Below are 27,006 nucleotides of genomic sequence, written 5' to 3' on the forward strand. Positions count from 1 at the left end.
CCTAGCTCCCTCCCATCTCATTAAGGAACTGTTAGGAAAAGTCATCTCATTAAGGAACTGTTAGAAAAAGTGAAAGGGCTCATTATATTTTTCTGCATTGTCGATTGTTAGGCAGAATATGAACAAGAAGGAGAGTAACTTAAGGAAAGAAGAGAAGGAAGGACTGAAAAGATTAAGGAAAAGAAAGGATATCGTAGTGGAACAGGCGGACAAAGGAGGCGCGTTGGTGGTAATGGAGAAAGGATGGTACCAGGAGAAGCTAGAGGAGTTATGTGATCAGACATATGAGGAAGTCGGTAACAAGGACATGAAAGATGAAGTGTTGAAAAAGATAGTACAAGAAGGGAAAAAGGCGGGGATTAAAAAGATGATCAACGAAAAAGGAAGGATTCCTGTCATGAAAGGTTTTCCGAAAATACATAAGAAGGACGTGAAGCTAAGACCAGTACTGGACTGCAGAGGTAACTATTTTGAACCACTAGAGGAGAAATTAAGAGAGATAATGGACGAAATCAGACAAGGACAAAAGACATGCAGAGTGAAGAACACGGAAGAATTGAGGAAGAGGATAGATGAGATTAAGTGGAATCAGGAGAAGGTGTTAATGTTTAGTGTAGATGTTAAAGCCATGTTCACCAGTATAAGAAGGGATTATGTCATAAAGGCAATAGAAGAGGAGATGGAAGGGAAAGTTATAAGTCAGTGGAAAAAAGAGAAAGTTATAAGAGCGCTTAAGACTTTGTGGGAAAATAGCTATTGCATAATTGGAGAAAGACTAGTGAAGATAAAAGAAGGTTTAAGCATTGGATCCAAGCTGAGTCCAGTTCTAGCGGAAATAGTAATGAACAAGTGGGAGAAAAAAGTGACAGAACAAGCAGGAGGAAAGTTACTGTTCTTTTGCAGGTATGTTGATGATTGTTTAGGCATATGGACAGGGAATAGAAATCAACTGGAGAAATATGTTGAAAGTATAGAAGACCACGAGAAAGGCATAAGGTTAGAATTAGAAGTTGAAGAAAATAACTCTATCAATTTCATGGATATGAAGATAGAGAAGCAAGGTGAGAAAGTGACTACTAGTTGGTATCAGAAACCGTGTTGGGCAGGTATTTATTGCCACTGGAGAAGTGATGTAGACAAAGCAACTAAGAAGAATTTCATTAGGAACATGGAAAGGAAGATAGAAAACATCAACAGCGAGGAAGAGGGAAAGAAAAAAGATTTGGAAAAATTCTACAAACAATTGAACAATAATGGATATAGGATAGAGCAGTTTAGGAGAAAGAGAAAAGAAGATAATATAGATAGGAAAGAAGAGGAAGACAAGAAGTGGTACGGCATTCAGAGCATAGGTGAAAAGACCGAAGTGCTGAAGAAGTTATTAAGAAAAGGTGGTGTGAAGACTTATAGAAAAGGAGGAGAAACTTTGTTGAAGTGCATAAGAAAAGGAAAAGGAAGGAAAATCATATAGAGGAGCAGGAAGAAGGAGTGATATATGAAGTGAAGTGTAGTGAGTGTGACATGAAATACATAGGGGAGACGGGGAAAAGGCTTATGGACAGATTAAAACAACATAAGGATGATGTTAGACTGAAAAGGGATAATAATGCTATATACAAACATGTGAAGGAAACGGGACATAAAATAGACTGGGAGGGAGCTAGGGGTTTAGAGAGAGAGAAGAGGAAGATTATTAGAAAGTGGAAAGAGGCTAGAAGAATAAAGAGAGAACAAGAGGAGAACCTAATGAATTGGACAAGCGGTATGAATATACACGAGCAATGGGAGAAATTGTTGGATGTGATAGAAAAGGAACAAGAAAAGTGCATATAGCCTATTAATATTTATTTATTTAATTATTTAAATTTATATATTTAGTTATATATATATATATATATATTTATTTTTTTCTTATTTAATATTTTCTATTTGTTATTTACTTTCTTTGTATGTCATCTCATTAAGGAACTGTTAGAAAAAGTGAAAGGGCTCATTATATTTTTCTGTTTGCGCGTAAGTAACTTTATCCTCATTGGTTCCCTCCGACCAATGAGCGAGAAGAAGGGGCGTGGCCTTTCACTTTCTCATGTATATAAGATCTGCTGTCACATGTCTTTTCTCAGTGCTTGTGTCTGATGAAGAGGACGTTAGGTCCTTGAAACTGTAACATTGTAAGTATAGTTTTTAATATATTTCATTCTGCTCTGGTCAGAACTGTGTTTTATAAATAACCAATACGTACTCACGCAACGGCAAATATCATAATGCACCATTTTTTTCTATGAAACAGTAATACATACAAAACCTTTACCAGGGTGTCCACATTCTGGAAAATAAGTGGAAGTCAGGGAAAGATCAGGGAAGTAATAATGTATCAGGTGAAGTCAAGGAAAGTCAGGGAAAAATCTATTTAGGTCCATTGTTCAATTACTGAATTTATGAAATAGGTTTGATTTCTTTACTGTTATTGGATGCAAAATGTGGTGTTCTCAATGATGATATTGAGGCAGGCAGTGTTCTCTGATATAGTTGTTGAAACTAATTTTCTGCGAAAAACACGTATCTAACTGCATCCTGGCATATTTGCTCGAAAGGTAGACGCTGTTCTAGAATTACATGGTGCCAAGAGGATATCTGAACAAATGGCTGAAAACGCGAAGAAATAATATCTCCAGCTCACAGTGAAAGCTCAGACTGAAGAATTTAAGGAACACGAATGAATTCATAGCCAATGATAGAGATAGTATTGGACTTGATGAGTTTTTTTTCTTTCTTAGTCTTAGAAAATGGGAAGAACTTCGTTGACTTATGGTCAGTTATGAAATTGTGTTTTGTCTTCTTTCACGGAAACATATTTTTTGAAAGTAGTTTCACAATAAATACAATTCTCATTGTTGGCTACTTACAAGAAGAATCTCTGGTGGCTCAACGGATCATATATAATTCTGTGATGAGAATAGGTGGATCTTCAGGATTAATAATTACAAGAGGTATGATAAATTCAGTGAGAAGTTCAATGAGACAATATCAGGTGTATTTGGAAAAGAAAAGAGAAATAAATGATGGAGACGAGAAGAGGAGAGAGAAACGGAAGATTCAGCAATAACTAAAGAAGCTGGAGGAAGAAGAAAATAAAATTAAATTGTGGAGACAATAAGAGGATATTCAGATCAATGAGAAGAAAACTATGGGAGAAAGGATGAAAACAAATTTCTAAATGGGTTGCATTTTACAACTGCACAGCAAAAGTATGTTACATAATTTTTTTTATATATATATAATCTGTAAAATCATGTATGACCTGTTTATTACTATAGGCAATATTATAATGCTGTGTAATTGGTATTATAATGTGTAAGCATATAATGTGTATTTTTTCATATCTTAAGTACTCTGTATACTGCACACTTTCGTTTGTAACTTTACATTTTGTGTAATATGTAGGCCTAATCAATATCGGCCTAATGCATATGTTTGTAAATTTACATTCCTTTGGAAAGAAAATTGAAAAAAGAAAGAAACAAACGGAGGAGAACAAGGCCAACTATGAGGAGTGTGGAGGCTGGAGCTTTTTCTTTTTTCTATGTCCGTAAGTTATTCAGGGGTCAGGAAAATCTGGAACTTTCGTCATGGAAAGTCAGGGAAAAGTCAGAGATCTTTTCTCCAAATTGTGTGGACACCCTGTTTACATTTCCAAATGAAATTATATAAATTAGGGCGTCACTTCAAAAAAGTGTGGGGTCAACTGCCCCCTCTTGCCCCCCCTAATCGCCGCCCATGGCCGGATATATAGTATAAAAACTATAGTGAAAAAAACTCAAATCAAGTAATGCTAGGTGGCCTCTGGAAAGTACGAATGCTATATAACCGAGTCAGGCAGGGCGAGCGTCTGTCAGGGAGTGGGAGCAAAGGAAGCAGTCGCGTCAGTGAATGTAGTGAAAACGAGTGGGTTTTGGCAATCATACGAGTTTGAATAGCAGTTGTCATGGTATCGTGGTAGTAGCGCTCCACTTGTAAACATAAACTATAGCTTCTGTAAATTATGCAGAAATACTGTTTCCTTAACCCAAAAACAAGTTATATAGACAAGTTATATAGAAAATAATATCACCGGCCATCTCATATGCACTCATTTACATGGGCGGCGATTAGAGGGGGCAAAGGGGGGCAGTTGCCCCCCCACTTTTCTGAAATGTCCTGTTAATGTATATAGTTTCAACCAGGGAAATTTGTATATTAACAATGATATACAAATATTCAAATCATGTCTTGCCCCCCACTTTTAACGTCCAATCGCCGGCACTGCTCATTTAGGTAAATGTTTCGCAGAGGGGGTCCAGAAGTAGGTAAAACAAAATTTACTGAAGATGCAAGTACTTAGACCTTACACAATCTAACCACATCTAACAATAGAATTAACTAACTTAAACTAACCTAATATTAATAGAAGTAAGCGAAATTCTATCACTTTTTGAAAATTAGCTGGAGCCATATAGACCCTACTAATATAATCTAACGTAACATAACCGTAACTAACCTAAAGTAAACTAATGTAAATAGAAATTACCGAAATTGTAACATTTCTTAGAAAAATTAGCTGCCCTTTCTGCTAAACATTGTCTCTCACCTATTTTATCCGTCGTTAAAACATTTATAATGATTTTATACTAGTAATCCTACAATTGCAAACAAAATATAGATGTATTACTTTGTATTTAATTCTGTTGCTTGCAGAAATTTGATCCTTATACAGTAAATATGTCTTCATGCAAAATATTAAATTTTATTTGTAAATCTTCTAAAATGAGGTGCGCGCCAAAAGTATACCAGCACTCGTCTGACATTTATGCTTTTTTTTTTTTTTTTTTTTTTTTTTTTAAGGTATCCAATTTAATTATATAGCGCCTCAGTGGGATGTTCAGTGTGGTTAGGATAGTATTATTCAACTTTGTACTCTTATTAAATGGAACTATTTCACAATGTTGATAAAAGTCATTCGGTCAGACAGGAAAACTTTTCACGCGTATGGCACAAAAAGGGTAGGGTTTCCTACAAGATGTCATAACATTTTTCCGAAGATAAATCCTAAGATATTTCCTGGGATTGATCTCGTAGTGTATATTGCGCCTAGCTAGTATATCCACAAATAATCATTTGTCATATTATACGGAAATACATGACTTTTCCGACAACTTGATACTTTAAATGTTGTTAATACGCAAAGTTCATTGATCTAATCACTTATTCAGTTACTCTTTTATCATCATCATAACCGTTAGGGTATTTCCCGTAGATATAGATACAGGACCGCAACCAACCAAAGAGGTTTGGGGGCCATGAATATGTTAGGGGACAAGTCATTAAACATTCTCTTACCAATAGCTAAATTGTTTTTTTGTATTAATAATAGCATTTTATGTTACGGTCTGGAGGGGCAAGGAAATGTTTAGGGGGCATGGCCCCCTTTGGTTGCGGGCTTATATAGATAGGTGAAATGTAGTATCCAAGCTTGGTGTAGCGTGCAAGTAAACAAAATAAAAGCAATAGGATATTTGCAACCCAACTAGGATAGTGTGTTGATTATTCAACGAAAAGACTTGAAAACTCATATAAAGTACGTAGGCGAATCTCGACTTTGCATTAACAATAATAATAATAAAGGAATAACATAATTACAATATCAGTTATGTAAACAATACCTTTCAATAAAGAAAAACAAATGCCACGACGGGATTCGAACCCGGATCGCTGTACTGGCAGTTCTCTACTTTCACATTTTGCCATCAATTCCTCATACAAAGATAAGAAAATAAACTAGTAGTTATGTAGATAAACAGCACACATTTCTACACTAGTTGATATAATTCAAAGAATTTCTACCCTCTTCTGTGGAAACTAGAAGGTAAAGAAGAATTGTACTGTAAATCGGGACCATCACTGCAAACGATGACGTAGCCTTAACTTGAACATTTCGTGGTATGTTCCTGATTGTTCGTGGTATGTTCCAGGTAATAATTATGTCGTAGAAGATGAAAAGTTAGGAACTCATCATCACGCAGGTCATACCATTATAAGCAGAAACGTGACATTTGGCAAGAATAAATTTTCCTTTAAAACGTACAGTAGAATACTTCCTATATGAAACTGTGGAACGCGTTCGTTTAATATTTGAGTAGTTGCAGGGACGTATATAAAGGTGGGTTCTGGATGTCCGGACACTCTGCCCGAAATCCCGACATTGCTGTATCATGAGCATTGCGTAATTTTAGGGCAACTTTAAAAGTTTAGTACCATTTTTATTACTATTACCGAAGTCTTGTGAATTTAATGGTTCTCCCTGTTCCAAAAAGGATAAGCGCTTTCTTCTGGATTGTCAGTGGTAGAGCGTTCTCTGAAACAAATCCAACTCCCACAAATTGGGCTTTGTGGGGGACATACCATGTACGTGGGTTTTCCGGGTTGTTTCCTCCCACCTTCATTCCATCATTTTATTCATTCTTATCACAGTCTTCTTCAACCTAACCGGCATAACTATTGGAGGTTTACTTTAAAGATTACAATATTTTCTCAATATGGAAACAGGAAATAGTATGATTCTACCACTTCCTGTTTTATTAGAGGTGAGTCGATATGGAATATATTCTTGGGACTCAACTAATTACAAGAGCTCATTCGTAGCTAAGCGGTTAGCTTTGACGGGGGTACCTTCGTTCGATTCCCGGCGGGAGCTCATGTTCGGATTCTACGTTAATCAGTAGGTCCCGTTTTATATACCTTCGCTGCTGAAAGGGATGTTAAATTCAGAACTATCTCTTAACTGATTAGACAACCACATCTCGCTATATACAGGGTGAGTCAAAAGTCCTTGGACACCTGCATAAGTTTGAAAATCGACGGGAAAAGTAAAAAGTTATGATGGGAACAGAGGTTTGATGAGGGGCCGCAACTTTAGGAGTGTATGTCATTCATGGCCTCCATCTTGAAATCTACCATTTTGGATTCAAGTCAATTTTTTTAAATGTGAAGGCGGGTGTATGAAACATCAAATAACACTAGCTTGAGCTCAGGAATTTAGTGGTGTAATTTGTTTTTTTCTATCTTGTACAGTTTAGAAGTTATTAATGTTCAAAGGTGGGAAATTACAGAAAAGTCGGGATTCCGGGAAGGGGGGGAGTCAGAACTCCAAGACCCGCCTCTGCGTACATCCTTACAACTACCCAACTATTAAACGAACGCGTTCCACTAAGGTGTCATAATATTCTGTACGTTTTAAGGAAAAGGAACTGTAATAAAAATAACGTATCACTGATAAGTAAAGCATAATGCAGGGTCGTATTGGCCAGGCGGGAAATCGGGAAATTTCCCGGTGGGCCCTGCACGGTGAATTTTTAGTGGGCACTCCGCCTCGCATCGTAAGTAGTGGTGTATGTACACTCCGCATCAAAAAATTGCGACAGAAACCACCGTGCAGTTAGGCCACCCAATATATACCTAATCCCATGGTTGTGTCAGGTAAAAAGACCCCCCTCTCTCCTTTTTTCTCTCCGATACTAAAATTAGTTAACATGAGCGCAATTCTAATTTCAAACTACACATGTATTAGTTTCGATAAAATGAAATAACAAAACAGAGACAATACAAAATTCATAAGTTGATGTAGGGAGAAACTGAAACTTTCACAATGAAAAATTGAAACCAATGGATGTCTATTACACAGAGATTCAGAAATGAGGCAGAGTGAGAGAGAGAAAAGAAGGAAAAGAAAAAGAAGAACAGATAAAAAAATGTGGAATTCAAACGTAAAAAAAAAAAAAGAACCTAACATTATAAAGTTTCGTTTCCAGAAACCAAAAGTAATATAGAAATAACGTTTGTTTTTACATATTTTTTCAGAACTATTCGAATATATAGACGATGCTTTAAACATTCATTATGTCACTTTCATAAAGGATAGCATACTCAATTTCCAGTAGAACTGTAGATCTCCAAGATACATCTTGGATATGTCTAAAGTTTAACACACACGCTTTGTTTCCGCATGGTTCGATTGCGAATTCGGTAATGTTCTTTGGGCGTACTAATCCAAAAATACATTGTAGATAGCGTTGGTCATATCCTCCATTTCAGACTACTAATGCAAACTGAACAAGAACCGAAAAGAAAGAAAAAGAAAGAAAGAAAGAGAAAATTGAATGAGTGTTATGTTACTGCTAAATTTCTATCAGAAATACCCTATATTAAAAGTCCAAAGTGTATCATAATGAAAAGTTACAAATTTTCGAAAGGAAAACTTTGTTCCTCATAGATATAGTATGTTTGGAATTTCAACGTGAATAAAACACATGAAATTTAGGAGGGAAACAAATTTTGTGTCGAACTAGCAAAAATAAAATTTTGTTTTCAAATAACCACAAAGAGGTTACCATTTTCTAGTATTTTCCGAAGATTTATCTGTTCCGAACATCCAGTATTGATTTCATCTCTTCCAGATATAACGTAATTTGCACAGATAGAATGAACAAGCTAGAGCACAAACAGATCATCGTGTCAGTCGGATGATGCTTAGGTTATAGACCACCACTGGGTCGAGAACTCAAACCCGTTGTGACCGGTAATTCGCCTGAGACTCGCTAACCTAGAAGATAAAAAAGATATTTTATTTATTCCCTTGCGTTTAAACAGTATTTCTGTCAGGGATGACGAGGACTGGAGATGTTATCCCCAGAACACACAAAACGCAACGCCGAAGTTCTCAGTCAATTAGATTCTCCAGAACAGGTATATCGGGCTCTTGCTCCGTTTTAACTTTGCAATACGCACAGGAAGAGCGTGTGTGTGAGAGGGGGAGAAGTGAAAGATGCAAAGACAGGATAGGGAAACGTCAAGAAAGAGAGGGGGACGAATATAAATATGAAACATACTTATCATTGCAATGTATGGTGTAGAACGCACACACTGTTTACTCGAATTATCGCCAATACGTCTTGTAAGTTCTCCATCAGAAGATGAATCTCTGTTTGCAGCCATTATTTTATGCGAAGAAGATACTACCCGATGGGAAATCGAACCGAGATCTCCCATTGGTAGTCTAGCACGTTACTAGTACACTACCGATTGCTTTACCCAAACTTTGTTTAACAAATGGTGAAGTGTTTCTCTCTGAGAACGATAACACGAAAAGTGTATACTGGAGATCAATGGTGTGTTTGGAATGTCCTGGTAATTCTCTTGCACTTTCCAACCAACATTCGTAAATCGCCTCTATCATGATACAGGTGTTTGCTTCCACATTCTTACGTATTGCTTGTGCAGTATGATAAGTCGATTCTTCGAAATCACTTTGTTAAAAAGTCAAATTTCGCGTGAAAGGATTTGAACCTATGTAAGATAGCTGTTTTATTCATCAGGCCATTACGTTACCCTACACTATCATGCCACCTGAAATTACAACCCAAATGTTACTTACTTTAGCCCTGATTTTTCGAACGAACCAAAGTGCACAACGAAATTCATTTATTCGACGGCCTAGAGAGAAATTTGTGCCCACTAATAAAAAAAACACAATCCAGGAAAAATTACAGAAATGAAACATATTTTGTAGTAACTTCGCTATGCAAGTTCAAAAGTACATGAATAATAATAAAAATAATAAATTCACATTAACAGTATAGTTGTCAATTATTATTATTAATTGCTTCGTTCGGAAAAAAATGAAAAGAAATAGTAATATGTTCCGTTACTCAATCACTTTTTGATATCGGTCATTTTCGATGAGTTTTATATATCCCTTCCCCTCCCTATCTTGTGAGGTATTGTGTCTGCAGTGCTATTGTGCATCTCAGCGACCCGGAAAACAATTAATTAGTCCCAGATATTGATTATTTCCATCATATTTATGTCTCCCCCTCCTTCACTATCGCAGGGCTGATTTTTGATATAAACAGCATCAGATGTGTCACTGTTAATCTCAGAGACTTTATAGATTCGCTACTAATACCGGTCATTTTTCGTTCTTTCTTAAATGTCGCTTCCCCTCTCTTAAGTTAGACCCTCAAAGTGATATGACAGAAACCATCTCAGGTTCGAACTTCATCTATGTTGAAAATTTGATCGAGATCGGTCGGGTAGTTTAAGATTGATGAAATCACAGACAGTCACTTTCATTTGCATATATATATATATATATATATATATATATATATATATATATATATATATATATATATATATATCTCCGGCCCCTACGTTACACCGTCAAACTGAAATGATAAAAGTCGTCCCAGATCCAAACCTTATCTATGTTGAAAGTTTGATAGAGATCGGTCTGATGGTTCAAGACTTATTACGTTTTATTCATTTTCATATATCAACCTTCCTGCCCTCCTCCCCCCTAACTTCTACCGTTAAAATGAAATAACAAAAAGCTTCCCAGGCCCGAATCTTATCAATGTTGAAAATTTGATCAAGATCGGTCGGGTGGTGAAAGAGATTACAACCACAAACGTAGTTACTTTCAATTTTATAAGTTATTATTATTATTATATTATTATTATTATTATTATTTGCGTACTTTTGAACTTGCACGGTGAAATTACTGCAAAATATGTTTTATTTCTGTAAATTTTCCTGGATTGTATGTTTTTTTCTTTATTAGTGGTACTAATTTCTCTCTAGGCCGTCGAATAAATGAATTTCGCTGTGCACTTTGGTGCAAATAACCTTACAGGAAGAAGCCGGTTCATTACAAAAATAAAGCTAAAGTAAGTACTATTTGGCTCGTAATTTCAGGTGGCGTGATAGTGTAGGGGTAACGTAATGGCCTGATGAATAAAACAGATATTTTACATAGGTTCAAATCCTGTTCACGCCAAAGTTACAAAGACAAGCGAATTACCAGGACATTCCAAACACACCATTGATCTGCAGTATACACTTTCCGTGTTATCGTTCTCAGAAACACTTCACCATTTGTTAAACAAAGTTTGGGTAAAGCAATCGGTGGTGTAGTGGTAACGTGCTAGACTTCCAAATGGAAGATCTCGGTTCGATTCCCCATCGGGTAGTATGATTTTTTCGCATAAAATAATGGCTGCAAACAGATTCATCTTCTGATGGAGAACTTAAAAGGCATACTGGTGATAATTCGAGTAAACAGTGTGTGCGTTCTACATTATACACTGCAATGATAAGTATATTTCATATTTATGTTCGTCACCCCCCTCTTTCTCTCTCTCTTTCTTGACGTTTCCCTATCCTGTCTTTGCATCTTTCACTTCTATCCTCCTCTCTCTCTCACACACGCACTTCATGTGTGTCCAAAGTTAAAATGTAGCAAGAAAATCTAATTAACTGAGAACTTCGGCGTCGAGTTTTTTTTCTCTGGGGATAACATCTCCAGTCCTGGTCATCTCTGGAAGAAATACTGTTTAATCGCAAGAGAATAAATAGAATATCTTTTTTATCTTCTGGGTTACCGAGTCTCGGGCAAATTACCGAGTCACTATGGGCTTCAATTCTCGACCGAGTGATGCTCTATAAACTAAGGAACATGATCCGACTGACACGATGATCCGTTTGTGCTCTAGCTTGTTCATTTTATCTGTGCAAATTACGTTATATCCGGAAGAGATGAAATCAATACTGGATGTTCGGAACAGATAAATCTTCGGAAAATACTAGAAAGTGGAAACCTCTTTAGTTATTTGAAAACAAAATGTTATTTATGCTAGTTCGACACAAAATTTGTTTCCCTCCTATAATTCAATGTGTTTTATTCACGTTGAAATTTCAAACATGCTACATCTATGAGGAACATAAACTTTTCCTTTCGAACATTTGTAACTTTTCATTATGATACACTTTGGACTTTTAATATAGGATATTTCTGATAGAAATTTAGCAGTAACATAGCACTCATTCAATTTTCTTTCTTTCTTCCTTTTTCTTTCTTTTCTTTTCGGTTTTTGTTGTTCAGTTTGCATTAGTAGTCTGAAATGGAGGATATGACCAACGTTATCTACTGGGTTTATTAGAATGTATTTTGAATCAGTACGTCCAATGAACATAACCGAATTCGCAATTTGAACCACGCGGAAGCAAAGCATGTGTGTGAAACTTTTGACATTATCCAAGATGTATCTTGGAGACCTACAGTTCTACTGGAAATTGAGTATGCTATCCTTTATGAAAGTGACATAATGAATGTTTAAAGCATCGTCTGTATATTCGAATAGTTCTGAAAAATATGTAAAAACAAACGTTATTTCTATATTATTGTTGGTTTCTGGAAACAGAACTTTATAATGTTAGGTTCTTTACTTACAACGTTTGAGTTCCACATTTTTATCTGTTCTTCCTTTTCTTTTCCTTCTTTTCTCTCTCTCTCTCTCTCTCTACCTCATTTCTGAATCTCTGTGTAATAGACACCCATTGGTTTCAATTTTTCATTGTGTGTGTTTCAGTTTCTCCCTACATCAACTTACAAATCTTGTATCGTCTCTGTTTTGTTATTTCATTTTATCTAATCTGATACATGTGTAGTTTGAAATTAGAATTGCGCTCATGTTGTCAACTGATTTTAATATGGGAGAGAAGAAAGGAGGAGAGTGAGGGGGGTCTCTTTACCTGACACGATTATGGGATAAGAAAGTGTAAATTGGGTAGCCCAACTGCACGGCGTTAGCTGTCGCAATTTTTTTATGCGGAGTGTGCAAAAAATCACACATCACGAACTCCTCCCATACGGGAGTAACGGGAACAGAGGACAATAACACGTCGAGTACCAGTTGTACCAGCAATACAGTCAGCTAATTTTTGTCTAGCTTTGCCAGCGCAAATGTTGCGAAAACAGCCTTTCACATTTTTCGTAATTCGACCCTTGAAGCAGGCACGTAGCCAAGGGGGGTTCCGGACCCCCCTTCGAGACCAGAAATGAAAAAATAAGGAAGGATGAAAAAATGAAATGAGAAAAAGAAGGATCGTGGTAAAAAAAAAATTAAAAATCAGGAAGCTTTTGGTTTTTCTTTCTTATGAGAAGATTTGTATTACTTGAAATACATGGTGGCGAGGTGAGCGAGATATCCTGGAAGAGTCAGGGAATTTGAAATTTCTTGAAAAGTTATGGAATTCTCGGAATTTCTGCTACTAGTCAGGGAGATTTCAATCCTTCCGAAAGTATAGTACCGTTGTGTAACAACGTTTACATTTTTTTACCATAAATTTTCGTCGTCGCATCCTTGTAGTATCAAACATGTTATTTCAAAAACAATTTTCTACTGCTCCTTTAACCTGTCATTGGAACAGACAGTAGTTGACGGGATAATAAAAACATAAATGTATGTGGAAAGAAAGTTCTGTTAATATTTAATTCAACAGAGAAAGGAACGCAGATATTGTAAAATATTTTGCAAGGCATTATTGAGTATGTACTTTCCATAATAGTGAATATGTACTTTTTATAATAGTGGGGTCATAATGAAAGGAAAATTGTTATACCAGGTTATCATAAAATAAGTAGCGCTGTTCAGAGAACTCTGGAGATGTAACCACTTGACAGAATGCAACCAAACTTGGCAGGAGCATATTTGGGATCATGCAGAAGCGATTGATATAGAAAACAAAATTAGTTGCAGTTTTCGCCACCAGAGGTAATTTTGGCGCTGTACACCGCCATGTAAGTGCAGCATGGGGAAAAAACGATAATAGTGATGCTAAATTATCAGAAAAATTGTAATTATCTCTCCAGGCGCTTACTCACGCATGCATGTGTTTCAGGGATACTGGTTTGAGGGCCACTATGTGCCAGAAGTAGAGATGCAAGGCCTCGGAAAAAACCGGCTTTTTTGAAAATCGGTTTTTTCTGCTTCGCTTTTTTGCTTGGGAAATTTTAGGCTTTTTTTCAAAATTTTGCTTTAAATTGATAAAGCAGACTTTGTTTCCCTTCTCTACAGCACAAGAACTCATTTGAGTAGTGGTTCATGTAGATAATGATATAGAACCTCTAAAATAAACCATGAGTTTCAAAAGATTTTTAAAAAAATCCTTAACATATCTACATTATGAATTCCAAGGGATTAACCAATATATATAAAATAATTTTTTACTTCTTATACACGAAAATAAGTACTTTAAAAAAAGATACAATTAACTAGCAAAATTGTATGTAGTATTTTTACTTCAAAATATCACACACCCTCTTTTTGAAACAAAAAATAAAAACAAGAGAAAAATACATTTATATGGTAATCTTAAAGGCTGCACATCAAGAGCTTGGTTTCGGGTGGTTCTGTACATTCTTGAAATTTTAAAGTTTTAACTTTCATATACATTGTATGAATATTTCGAACAAATTTTTCATTCATTGATCACATACGTAATAATGTTACCACTTATCAGGTGCTTGAAATCTGCAAAATCGGTAAAATTCCGAATCGTATAATGCACTGACTGTTCCTTAAGCTTGTTCAGAATCGGGAAAGTACCAAATTTTCTGTTAATGGATGATATGCGTAATAGACTGTTCATCTGATCGTGCGGTTTCATAGACTTATAACCACCATCACGGTTTACCCAGTCCTGAAGGTTTCTGAATTTTTAACGACAGGAACTCAACATATCATTACGAAACTAGAAAAAAAAACTATGGAATACATTTAAGAAGAGTGGAAAGAATTAATCACTGTTCCAATTCACAAGAAAGGCGACAAAACTGAATGTAATAAATATCGAGGCATTTCTCTGAACATTCTATTAACAAGATTGATTCCATACGCAGATGAAATTATTGGAGATTATCAGTGTGGATTTAGGGAAATCGATCAACTATCGATCAGATACTTACTATTCGATAAATACTCGAAAAGAAATGGGAATATATTACCCAGTACATCAGCTGTTTATTGGTTTTAAAAAGGTTTACGACTCGGATAGGAGGGAAACATTGTACAACATTCTTACAGAATTCGGAATACCGAAAAAGCTACTTAGATTAATTAAAATGTGTTTAAATGAATCCCAGAGTAAAGTCCGAGCAGAAAAATTCTTGTCCATGAGCTTCCACGTCTAGAATGTGTTGAAACAAGGAGATGCGTTATCGCCATTATTGTTCATCTTTGTTCCGGAGTACACTATAAGGAAAATTAAAGATAGCAACCTGACCCTAGAGCTGAATTGTATTCACCAGGTTACGGAGTATGCTGATTATGTAAATTTAATAGCGAATGATAGGAGAACAATAGAAAGAAATGCAAAGTCCTTATTAAACGCTTGCAGTGACTTGGGTTTAGAAGTAAATGCAGAGAAAACTAAATACATGGAAGTTCACCGGGATCGTATTACGGCAAATTATAAATGCGTTAAAATATCAAATAATACTTTCGACAAAATGGATACTTTCAAATATCTGGGATCAATATCACCAGACCAAAATCATATCCACAAAGATATTAAATGTCGACTGAAACCAGGAAATTGGTGGTATTATTCAGTTCAAAGTATTTTGTCGTCGCGAAATCTAAAGCTTAAAATATATAAAACGATAATCATGCCTGTTGTGTTTTATGGTTGTGAAACATGGTCGCTTGAGGGAAGAACGCAGACTGAAAGTATTTGAAAATAAAATCTTGAGACGAATATTCGGATCCAAGAGGAACGGGAATGGGGGAAACTTCATAACGAAGAACTGCATAATTTATACGGTTTACCAAACATCGTTACGGTCACTAAGTCTAGGAGGCTCAGGAGAGCAGGTCATGCAGACAGAATGGAAAAAGGTAGGAACGCTTTCAGAGTTTTAACTGAAAATCCAATCGGAAAACGTCCATTAGAAAGACTTAGGTGCAGATAGGAGGACAATATTAAAACGGATCTCGCAGAAATAGGAATACAAAATAAAACCTGGATCTAGTTGGCTAAGGATTGAAGTCAGTAGAGAGCTTTTGTGAACGCGGCATTGAACTTTCGGATTCTATAGGCCATATATAGAGAGAATATATTGAAGTTAAGCACAACTGCACAACAACCATGAGTGAGTGGTTAGCATTTGCGCTTCTATCGGGAAGTCCGGGATTCAACCCCGCATTCGACCATTTTGACAAAAGTGTTTTCTAAGTGTATCTGTGAATGTAGAGATAATGCATGTACTGTGAGTTCTGGCCTACTTCGTTTCTTATCGTTTTTAAATCTTTGTTTTTACTAATTACCAGCATTGACGGATGCGAAGGGGTTTAGGGTTGGGATGTTTTACGGGTGAAGCTTGTACCCCGAAATTACAGAATTTCTAAAACAAACGAAATATTTGTTATGCCTTTTACTCATAAACTTCAAGCTCTTCTCAAATAAAAATTAGGTATTTTTAGAAAAACTAAACATTAATAAGAAAAACCCTTCCCAAAATACTTTTCTAAATCCGCCACTGATTATCAGTATAAAATGGTCTTCAAGGTTGTATCCGGAAGGTTATTGCTGAATATACAAACAAAACGAAATATTAGTTGTGAAATGAAATGAAATTATTGAGTTTTACGTCCCACGGTTATGCCGGTTAGGCTAAAGGAGACGGTGATGATGAGAGATGAATGAAATGGTGGAATGAAGAAAGTGGGAGGAAACGGGAGAACCCCGAGAAAACCCACGCACACAGTGTTTGTCCACCACAAAGTTCACTTGGCGGGAGCAGGGTTTGAACCCGAGACCCCTAGCACCAGAGGTGAACGCTCTACCACTGAGCCACCGCGGCCCTAATATTAGTTATGCTTGTACTCATAAACTCGCTAATAAAATTAGGGAATTTTAGAAAAAAACAAACATTAAGCAGAGAAACACCTCCCAAAATACTTTTCTGAATCCGCTACTGGTTATTTGTATAAAATGGTATTCAAATTTGTATCCGGAAGATTATTGCTAAATCATTGCACAGCTACAGTATAACAAGAGTGTCGAAGTACGCTTTGACAGATATACTGACAAACGTACGCTCTGACGGATATATTAAAAAACAAAAGTTGAACTTATGTGCTAGAAGCTAGAGTAGGCCTACTAATCTCTAGGAAATGAAACACAGATGACTAAAAAGAAACGACGTACAAAAGAAAAAAATGTCGATAACTCAGAAGTTAAAATAAAGTTAAATATCTTCTACAGTTGCCCTCAAATACTACGTACTTTATGTTTACTTTAATTCATAAAAGTGTTCCATTTATCATGATGGTGAATTCCAGAGCGAAATATAGCATTTAGGTCATGAAATCTTATTTAACTTTAGAGTATACTATAAGAAAGCTATTTAAATAGAAAAATCATGAAAATTAAAAAAGCCAAAATTTCCAAAATTCTCGTTTTTTTTTCAAAAAAGCCGTTTTTTTTTCAAAAAAGCCGGCTTTTTATGTGCAAAAAACCATCGATTGAAAAAAGCCGGCTTTTTTGCATCTCTAGCCAGAAGTGAATTGATGGTGATCCGATGTTTTCTTTTTTTTATTCCCACACCCTTGCCTTGTGTTCAAAAGGTCCGATTTCTGGTGAAAACACACGTGAGTAGGATCCCATGTTGCCCTGCAGGTCCCATTCTTAGAACGCCATGATTATCTCACATGCATTTTCCTTGCTCAGGGACCTTCACGCCAAAGGTCTGCCCTTGGGCAGCACTACACATAACCATCATCACTTATAACTAGAGGGCGGATCGGTATGCACTAAAACTTACCTAAATATGCACAAAAAACCTTAAGGATATGCACTTCAGGTTGTGAAATATGCATTAAAAGAAACATAAGCTAACGAAATAAATAACGAAATGCACATTTATTTCAATGTTTCAAATACGCTACACACAATACATTTCATTTCGGCACATTTGATTGTTTGCGGTTGCAATAAATTACTATGTGTTTTTCAATATTTTGTTGGAGAAACTTTTCCGTTTGTCTGAAAGTATGTTTTTATAAGTAGAAAACGATATTTCATTGTCACAAGTAGTAATTGGACAGAATTTTTGCGATGCTATTTCGTCAGCGGAATGTTCTTGAAAAACTTTTGTAGATACACCACTTAGAACACTATTTACATTCTGCAAGAATTTCAGTCCCGGGTATCTTGCTATTACTGATGCTGCCTTTTTTGCAATTTTGTTTCCAACTTGCCCAGGTGGGTGTTGTTTTACCACAGTATTAAACAGCTCTAGTGATGTTGAAAGCTGCAAACCTTGTTCTTCTAAATGAGTGATCGTCTTGGGTAGTGACCGACAATGTGTACTAATAAAGGCTAGATCTGCTTGAATGTTGTCAGCACTGCACGCATTCCTTGCTTCCTCTATGCATTTAGCTTCCTGGGGGGTCGAAACAGTCTAGTACCTGAAAATGTACAAGGGAAGTAATCTGCCTGAAAAATTCGTAAAATGAAAACAAAACTAGTAGGCAATCAAAACAGTAACACAACCAACCAGAATAAATAAATATACCGTATTTACCAGATTATAAGCCTATCCCCAAAAATCAAACACGAAAATAGAAAAAGAATTGAAATTTATTCCTGAAGCATACAAAGTACATGCACTATATGCTACTGAATTCTACTGAAGAATGTGCTTCTTATCTAAAGAAATTCATTTCTCTTCGTGTGAATGCTTAAAATATCTGAAAAAGCCAGACATGAGCAACATAAAATTTGCCTTTCCTGATAAAATCTACTACACCGATCCTAAACCGAGTGACATTTTTCGAGCCAAGAAAAAAGTTTTTCAAAAGTTGGCTTACAATCAAGTAAAAACAGTCATGCGAGAAGTCAACTATTTCAATTAAAGGCCACTGATTCTTACTCTGATTATATATATATATAATATGATGTGACATGTGAGACACAAATAAATCTATTGTGTATGTGTTAGACCCGTAGCTAGAACAATAATAGGGGGAGTAACGTCAGATAATTTGAGCAGGCTGTAATTTGGGGAGGAGCCGTGAGTTCACCTTATATTCTTGTTATATTTCTTTCGTGGCCAAGTAGCTATTACACGAGCTTTCTGTAAGCGTACTGTCGGATTCAATTCCTTATCGGGGTACTTGCCTCGGATAAAAGTGTCAGAACAAACTTTTAGGTCTAGCAATAAATCCCGCCTGATATAGCCTCGATGCTAGAAAGAGATTTTAAATCGCAACTAACAATTCAATCAAGACTGGGACACAGTGGTGGGGTTCAGTTCCTTCGTATTTTAACAAGTATCCCTGTTTCAGTTCCCAAATTTAAGGCAATCCTGTTTTTAGTACGAGCCTTTAGCCGTAGCTAGGGGTTTGTCTGTGTGCCCCCTAAATTTTATCGAATTCGTTCTAAATTTTGCAGTTGGCTAAAAGCTTGTACTAAAAGATGATTGCCATAAATTAGGGAACTGTAACTGGGACACTCGTTCAAATATGAAGGAACTGAACAGGGACCCCTAACGCTAAAGATTAGGCCCTAACACTCTACCACTGTGCCCTAATTTTGATTGAATAAATAGTTGAGATTTTAAGTCTGTTTCTAGCACCGAGGCTATATCAGACAGGATCTATTGCTGTTCTGCCACTTTTATCTGAGGCAAGTACCCCAACAAGGAACTGAACCCGATAGTACGCTTATAGAAAGCTCGTGCCTTGGTTTCTTGGTCACGAAGTTACTTTGCATTGTTAGATTGCAAGAGCGCGCGCTGTGTGTGGGGTTTGGGTGGAGGGAGGGATTATTAGCTACGGAGGAAAACAATAACGATCTGAATCCAAAATTGATTGTCTGCGACAAAATCAAGTACGGACTCAATTCTCAAAAAATACTCGATTCTGCTCATCTCTAGGAATGATTTTGCTATTGTCAGTATTATCATTTCACACAATTTGAAACCAAAAATTCTCTGCACTGCAATAAAAGTAATCTATTAACTAAAATCTTCAGATAACTTGGATCAAATTAAATAGTCCATATTTACTAACAAATAGTAACCTCAAAATTAGCATATATAACTTCAAATTTTGAAATCCGAGCGAATCTGTCGAGACACAAAGACATTGAACTCAAAAATGTTGACAATCCCGGAAAACCGGGACGTATGGCAACCCTTTTCTCCCCTGAATCCTTCCTTCCACACAAGTCGAATGTGCTTGCTTAAAGAAAAATAGCTAGTGCGAAATCGCTTAAAGTATCTTAAATCAAACAGAATAACGACTTTTTTTTTTTTTTAAAAAAAAAAAAACTTACTCTTTTGACATCTTGTAAATGTTGGCTGTAATACAGCCCTGCTTCAATCCATGTTCCCCATCGTGTTATAATTGGTTCTGGAGGTAATGGTATCCCAGGCAACATTTCTCTAAATCTAAATGAAACCACTTTGGAAGGTGCTTTTACAAACACCTTTTTTACAGAAGGAATAAGTTGGTTTACATTTGGAAATTGACCTCGTATTTCTTCTGCAAGTCTATGTATTCCATGAACAATACATGTTACATGAATCAGCTTAGGATAAAATACTTTTAATGCATCTCCAGCTTTGAGCATGTAAGGAGCTGAATCTGTTAGTAATATCAGAAATTTGTTCTCTTTCTCACCACCTGGCCACAAAATACCTGAAAAAACATGAGTTCAAAATTTTCGATTAGTTTAAACTGTAAATAGAAATTACGGAAAGAATCAAAGCAATATAAATAGTTCTCGTCAACACATCATTGAAAATACTGAGTTGTGATTTAGAAAAAAAAAAAAGTTCAATGCAGGGGCGTCACTTGGGCTTCCATGGGGGGAGACGATTGTCTCCCCCCTGAATTTGAAATTTATATAATTTTATCAATAAGATAGTAATATTTCCGTGAAAATCGATAAATCTTTCTTATATCGGAGGGTCTTGCCCCGCCTTCTCCCCGAGAAAAACCTGAAATGATCCTGATTCAATGGATCCGTTAATTACAAAACGGTAACTCTAATACTGAAAGGCCCAGTTGGCAGAGCAATCAAATATATATATATATATATATATATATATATATATATATATATACAGTGGCGGATCCAGGATATGATCAAGGGAGGGGCTAAACCATAGTTTGCCGTTTTATCCAGTGTAAAGCAGGATTGAAGCCCATTTTATCCAGTGTAAACCTGAGCGTCAAGGGGGGGGGGGCTATAGCCCCTATACCCCTCCCCTTGGATCCGCCACTGTATATATATATATATATCGACAAGAAAATGCGTGTACGTTAGGCAAGATTTTTTTTTAACAACTGACAGTTTTAAAAACGATATCAAAGATCTTTGAACTGTATTGTGAAGCAACTGTATTGTTTACTAAAGATACGTAAGAATATTTGCATTGAATACTTCAGTTACATTGCCATGAATACACAGGTATCCAGGTTTCAATTCCATTGGATTTAGTTTTCGAATTGGTTTGCTTACGAGAAAAAAGAAAAAAAACTTCTATAGAGTTTAAACAAAATAAGACATTGGGGCCGCTTCGATATTCAGGACACACCTAATGTTCAATTCCAATTTCAATACACAATATTTTTTAAAGAAAAGAAAGAAAGAAAAAATGAAAAATAAATTGAAAAATGTGTTGTTGTTTTTTCAATTCTCTGCTCAATATCAAGTGAGGTGTTCCTGGTTCATCTGGATCTAGCTTTCCAACGACTACATTTGCAATGTATCTACCACAGGAATCAGTAGTTTGGTCTACCGCCATCCAGATTGAAGAAGTACTTATATCATCTCTGATGTCCTGTAGAGCCTTGAAAGAAGTAATTAAAGAAAATGCATGCATACAATTCTTCGTAAAATTAGAATTCTTAACAGAATTAGAAAGTAGTAAAGGCATGTACTGAATCGAAAAAAAATATATATACCTAATGAGGGCCTAGAGGGCCCATGGAGGGGCTAGACCGGGCTGCCTACTGTAAATATTTTTTTTTTTTTTTTTTTTTTTTGCCTTCTCTAAAACAGATACACAATTTCCAAATTGAAACAGAAATAAAGTTCTTGCATTTTGTTTATTAAACAAAATTAGAATATGCACATTTTAACCACTTCTGCGAAAAATAATATGCTACTTGCTAGATGCATCAAGAAGTGCAGAGGAGGTACACCAGGTCCGGACACATCCAGAAAAAAAAAGAAAAACTATAACTTTTTAAAATAATATGCTTGTGTTTTGTGTGCACTAGGGACGCATCAAAGGGGTTCACCAATTGCGAAACCCGTCCAATCTTAATATCACGAAAGATATTGGTATACTTTCTTAATAAAATTATACCTACTTTAACAGAGAAAAGATTGGTGTAGCCCAGTGGTGCCCACCCCCCCTCATGTCCATGACGCACCCCCCTCAATTGTCTATCAGTAGGTGTTCTTCCATGGAAAAAAATCATTTCGATGAATTTTTAGACCCCCTCAAACATATTTATATAGATTTTTACCCCCCCTAATATTTCAATGACGCAGTTTGCGTCATAGCCCCCCCCTTGTGGGCACCCCTGGTGTAGCCTGAACATTTCATCTTACACTATAATTGTACTCTTGTTATTAAAAAAATAAAGTTCTATCGTATTTATTTTATTATTTTTGAAAACATAGGTGGAACTACTTAAAAATTGTTTGCCGTTTACTTGGATGTATGTAACACTAGTTCAATAATACATAGAGATAGTGTGTTGTGGTATGGGACCCATCCAACAAATGTTTCTGGGTACGCACCTGTTCGCACAACACCTCCGATTGACCTTTTCTCATTCTAAGAATTCTAACTAACGTGCCCTCTTGTTCCGCCATGGCAAGCGTCAAAAGAGTAGGAGCAGTTGCACTTCTCAAGAATAGTGCGTGAAGGTAATTGAGAACATTAATAAACTTTAAGACGCATTTTCTAAGCTATTTCTAGTTATTGCGCTCTCCCAGTTTGTAATATTAACACTTTAAATATGCACTACTAAATCGCGAAAGTTCATTTAACAAAGCCTGCTTTTCCCTTGTAAGATATAGTCATCTCAGGTAAGTAAATAGAAACAAATGCCAAAAAAGAAAAAAAGAAAATAGAGACCCTAAAAGTAAAATGTAGACATTCACCAGATTCAGAGGATACTATATACAATGCCCTAAATAGAGTGTGTCAATGGATGGTAGCGACTCTGTAGATTATGGTGGATCGCTGGTTTATGGTGGGTCACGGTGGGTGGTGGATTGCAGTGGATCACATCCTGTTGTCCCACGACCCACTGACTGACTTACACATCTTGACCCACATGTCTCGTTTGACACAAGACCCACTTCAATTCTGGCGAGAGGTTTCCAATTCAGCATGGGAGAGACAATATAGGCTTGGTTAAATCCGAGACGAGACAAAGCGTCTGTCTCGTCTCGTTTTCCAACACGAGACGTGGCATGTCCTTGTCTGGACTCATCGCGTTTTAAATGTCTCGAAAGCATTCCATAGCTCTCTCTTGTCCGATTATCAATTCTAACTTGTAAACTTCGTTACATTTCGAAGTCGCATGGCTCTCTATTTTACTTCTATTATTATGAGGTTTACGAATGTAAATTAGACGAAAGGAGACGAGATAACGATTTGTCTCATTTCGGAAACACGAGATGACATTGGGATAGCCACGAGACGAGACACAGGCTTCGTCTCGCATCGCTTAAAGTAGACAATTTAACATGAGAAGAAGAAACAAGCAATCATGTTGTGTCTAGTGCATCATAATAATTTATTTTCTAAAGTTCTGTTTTCATTTCATTATCAAATTATTTCTCGACGTCCGACATCGGATCATGTTTCATTGACCGTCCCGGCTCCGGAACCTCAGGTGATAATGCTTGCAATTATCACTTTGATGTTTAAATAGTTGTTGGTATTCCGCATTCTCATTATGTAAGCGTCCATTTGTCAACTCGTTGATTTGAATGGAAGCACCTTACTCTCAGTTCCGGGAACATCTCTCTCTCTCTCTCTCTTTCCGTTTCAGAGGTGATGATAGACAAAAGGGCAAAATTGCATAGAAATTTTACAGCATTTCTGGCAAGATGGTCTCTGCAATAGGTACATTTCTGAGGAAATTTGCCTATCGTAGAGACTCACATGTGCGAAATTCGGGAAAATTTGCAGTTTTTGAGATTATCACCCTCTGATACATACCCCTGATTAAATATACCTGCTTCCTCGTTTTCATTGTTTCACTTCTCTAATAAATTTCACCGAAATTTTTAACTCTTTTTCACTTAACGTATTAAACGGATAATACGTTCTCTTTCACCACCTCTCATGTGCTCTATGCATTATTTTTAAAAACCTAAATATATATATATATACTCCTTGGAGCAATTCGAACCGCCGTCCTTTGGATTTGTAAACTAGCGCCTTAACTACTACACGAAGATCGTTGCTTGGTAAACGTTTAGTTGTTGGAATATATGTTCCCATTTGTATTTTATGTTCCCACTTCGGCAATATCTACTTTCTTTTTCTCCGCTTTCTCTGTATTGATTTAATTCTCATATTCTAGATGGTTACAACGCAGGAATGTAGTGCTAAGACGCTAGATTAAAAATTACAAAAGACGTAAGTTCGAATCCACTACAAGTAGAATGATTTTTTAATAATGCATACAGCACGTGAGAGGTGGTAAAAGAGAGCGTATTACTCGTTTGAGATGTTAAGTGAAAACTTGGTAAAAAAAAATCCACTGACATTTATTAGAGAAGTGATACAATGAAAATGAGGAAACAAGTATATCTAACCAAGGGTATGAATCAGAGGGCGGTGATCGGTAAAACGAAATTTTTCCGAATTTTACACATGCGAGTCTCTACAATAGGCAAACTTCTTCAGAAATGTGGCTATTAGAGAGACCATCATATTCCACCGATTGCGCTAGCCAAAGTTAGTTTAACAATAACAAATGGTGTAGTGTTTTTTTTTCTTAGAACGATAAATTAAAAAGTGAATACTGCAGATGAACGAAGTGTTTCGAGTGTCCTAGTAATTTCCTTGCCCTTTCCCAATTAACATGCGTAAATCGTCTCTATCATGATACAAGTGTTTGCGTCCACTTTCTTAAGGATTGCTCATTTAGTATGAGAAGTCACTCTTTGATTCTTCACGGCTGCTTTGAAAATAAAAATAACTTGAAAAGGATTTGAAGCTATTGATTAGCTGTATTACTCACAAGACAACACTTCACCCCAACATTATCTTCTCATGGAACATCATAAGCTAAGTATTGCTAAGTTCAGCCCTGATGTTTGGAACGAACCGGTAATGTTCCTGTAATGATATTTCCACCAAAGTGCATGCCGAAGTTAATTTATTCGATAATCTGGAGACAATTTAGTGCCCATTTAAAAAAATGAAATCTTTAAGTTTAACGTCCCACGGTTATGCCGGTTAGGCTAAAGGAGACGGTGATAATGAGAAATGAGTGAAATGGTGGAATGAAGAAAGTGGGAGGAAACGGGAGAACCCCGAGAAAACCCACGAGCACGGTGTTTGTCCACCACAAAGTTCACACGGCGCGAGCTGGGATCGAACCAGGGACCCCAAGCACCGGAGGTGAACGCTCTAGCACTGAGCCACCGCGCCCCCCAGTGCCCATTAATAAACTAAATAACATACAATGGAGTAAAATTACAGAAATGATATCGTATTATACAGTAATTTTGCCGTGCAAGTTCAAGAGTATAATAATAATAATAATAATAATAATAATAATAATAATAATAATAATAATAATAATAATAATAATAATAATAATAATAATAATAATAATGGCATTAAAAGTTTTAAACTTGCCCTAAAATTTGGCAAACTTACTTAAAAGTAGAGATTTCGGGGAAATGGTTCCGTACCTTCAAGAGACACCTCTGCAACCACCAAAATTTTAAACTAGAGCGTTCCACTGAAGTTTCATGTAGAAAATATTCTACTGTATGTTTTAAGGAAAATAAGTGTAATAAAAATAACTGAATATCACGCAACAGTAAGACATATAATAAACTAATTTTTAGGATATGCAGAGGTAAATATAAAAGCTTTGCTACAAAAATACCTACCAAGACTATAATTCAATGAGCTCTGAAATACAATGTAACGAAATAGCCTATGAGATTCAGTCTACAGAGCAATTGTTACTTAAAGAATGGACATACACTATTTCGAGAATGTTGACAAGACGAGAAATGTTTACGACACTTTTCGTCTCATCTCGATTATCATCTCCAAAGCGAGACGAAAATTTTGAGTTAGCCTTGTCCCGCCTCGAATGTAAAATGTTAATTCTCATGTTATTTTGTTTGTTTTAGAAGCGAGATGAGAAATTCCGTTTCTCGTGGGCAACATTAAACCAAATGTCACGTTTCTGGTTGTAATGGTATGACCTGAGCAATAATTAGCTTCTAGCTTTTAATCTTCTACGAGATAATAATAATTATTATTAGTTTATTATTATTACTATTATTATTCCTGAAGATTTGAAGTTCAAGATTTGATAGTTCAAGTATTGAAACATCCGAGTATTCAAATATCTGAATATAATAGGGATGGTACCGAGACCGAGACTAGTCTCGGTCTCGTCTCGGTCTCGTCTCGAATTATCGAGACGAGACCGAGACCGAGACGGACTTTTATATACCGAGACGAGACCGAGACCGAGACGGACTTTTACATACCGAGACGAGACCGAGACCGAGACAGACCTCTATAAATCGAGACGAGACCGAGACGAGACCATGCTCAGTCTCGAAAGTCTCGGTCTCGTCTCGAATATTGATAGTTATTTTTCCTTTACTCAAAATTTGTTTCGTTGCTGTATGAGATAATATGGGAACAGTTGATTGATGTACAGTGGCGTATTTAGGGGGTAGGTATCGGGCTCAAGCCCCTCCCGAAATAAATTTATAATAATTTTTTCGCATTGCACGTACAACACAAATGTTTGTTACCCGTTCCTCAAGCTTCTCTCAAAACAAAATCCAATGCTGTTGTATATTATCTTCTCTCTCTCTCTCTCTATC

The 27,006-nt window shown here is 36.3% G+C and overlaps 2 protein-coding genes across 2 annotated transcripts in view; one reads left to right on the forward strand and one right to left on the reverse strand.

Moving 5' to 3' along the window:
* The first annotated feature begins 118 nt into the window (after window positions 1–118).
* On the forward strand, window positions 119–10,805 carry LOC145679093 (uncharacterized). Its single transcript, XM_081749688.1, has 2 exons — window positions 119–1,106; window positions 10,789–10,805. Exons 1-2 carry the CDS (start codon window positions 119–121, stop codon window positions 10,803–10,805), a joined length of 1,005 nt encoding a protein of 334 aa, XP_081605814.1.
* Window positions 10,806–17,847: 7,042 nt separating this feature from the next.
* The window catches only part of LOC145679699 (uncharacterized), a 49,167-nt gene continuing 40,008 nt past the window's right edge, over window positions 17,848–27,006 (reverse strand). Inside the window, exons 2-3 of the mRNA XM_081750270.1 lie at window positions 20,215–20,579; window positions 17,848–18,344 (exon numbers count right to left, since the gene is read on the reverse strand). Coding sequence (XP_081606396.1) covers window positions 18,312–18,344; window positions 20,215–20,511 — 330 coding nt within the window. The 5' untranslated portion in view covers window positions 20,512–20,579 and the 3' untranslated portion in view covers window positions 17,848–18,311. The remainder of the gene's footprint in view (window positions 18,345–20,214; window positions 20,580–27,006) is intronic.

The sequence above is a fragment of the Thermobia domestica genome, chromosome 2 (genome assembly GCF_964235325.1).
Source record: "Thermobia domestica chromosome 2, izTheDome1.hap1.1, whole genome shotgun sequence".
Lineage (NCBI taxonomy): Eukaryota > Metazoa > Arthropoda > Insecta > Zygentoma > Lepismatidae > Thermobia > Thermobia domestica.

Excerpts from the sequence above, each read along its gene's own strand:
- LOC145679093 (XM_081749688.1), top strand. The coding sequence starts at position 119 with ATGAACAAGAAGGAGAGTAACTTAAGGAAAGAAGAGAAGGAAGGACTG.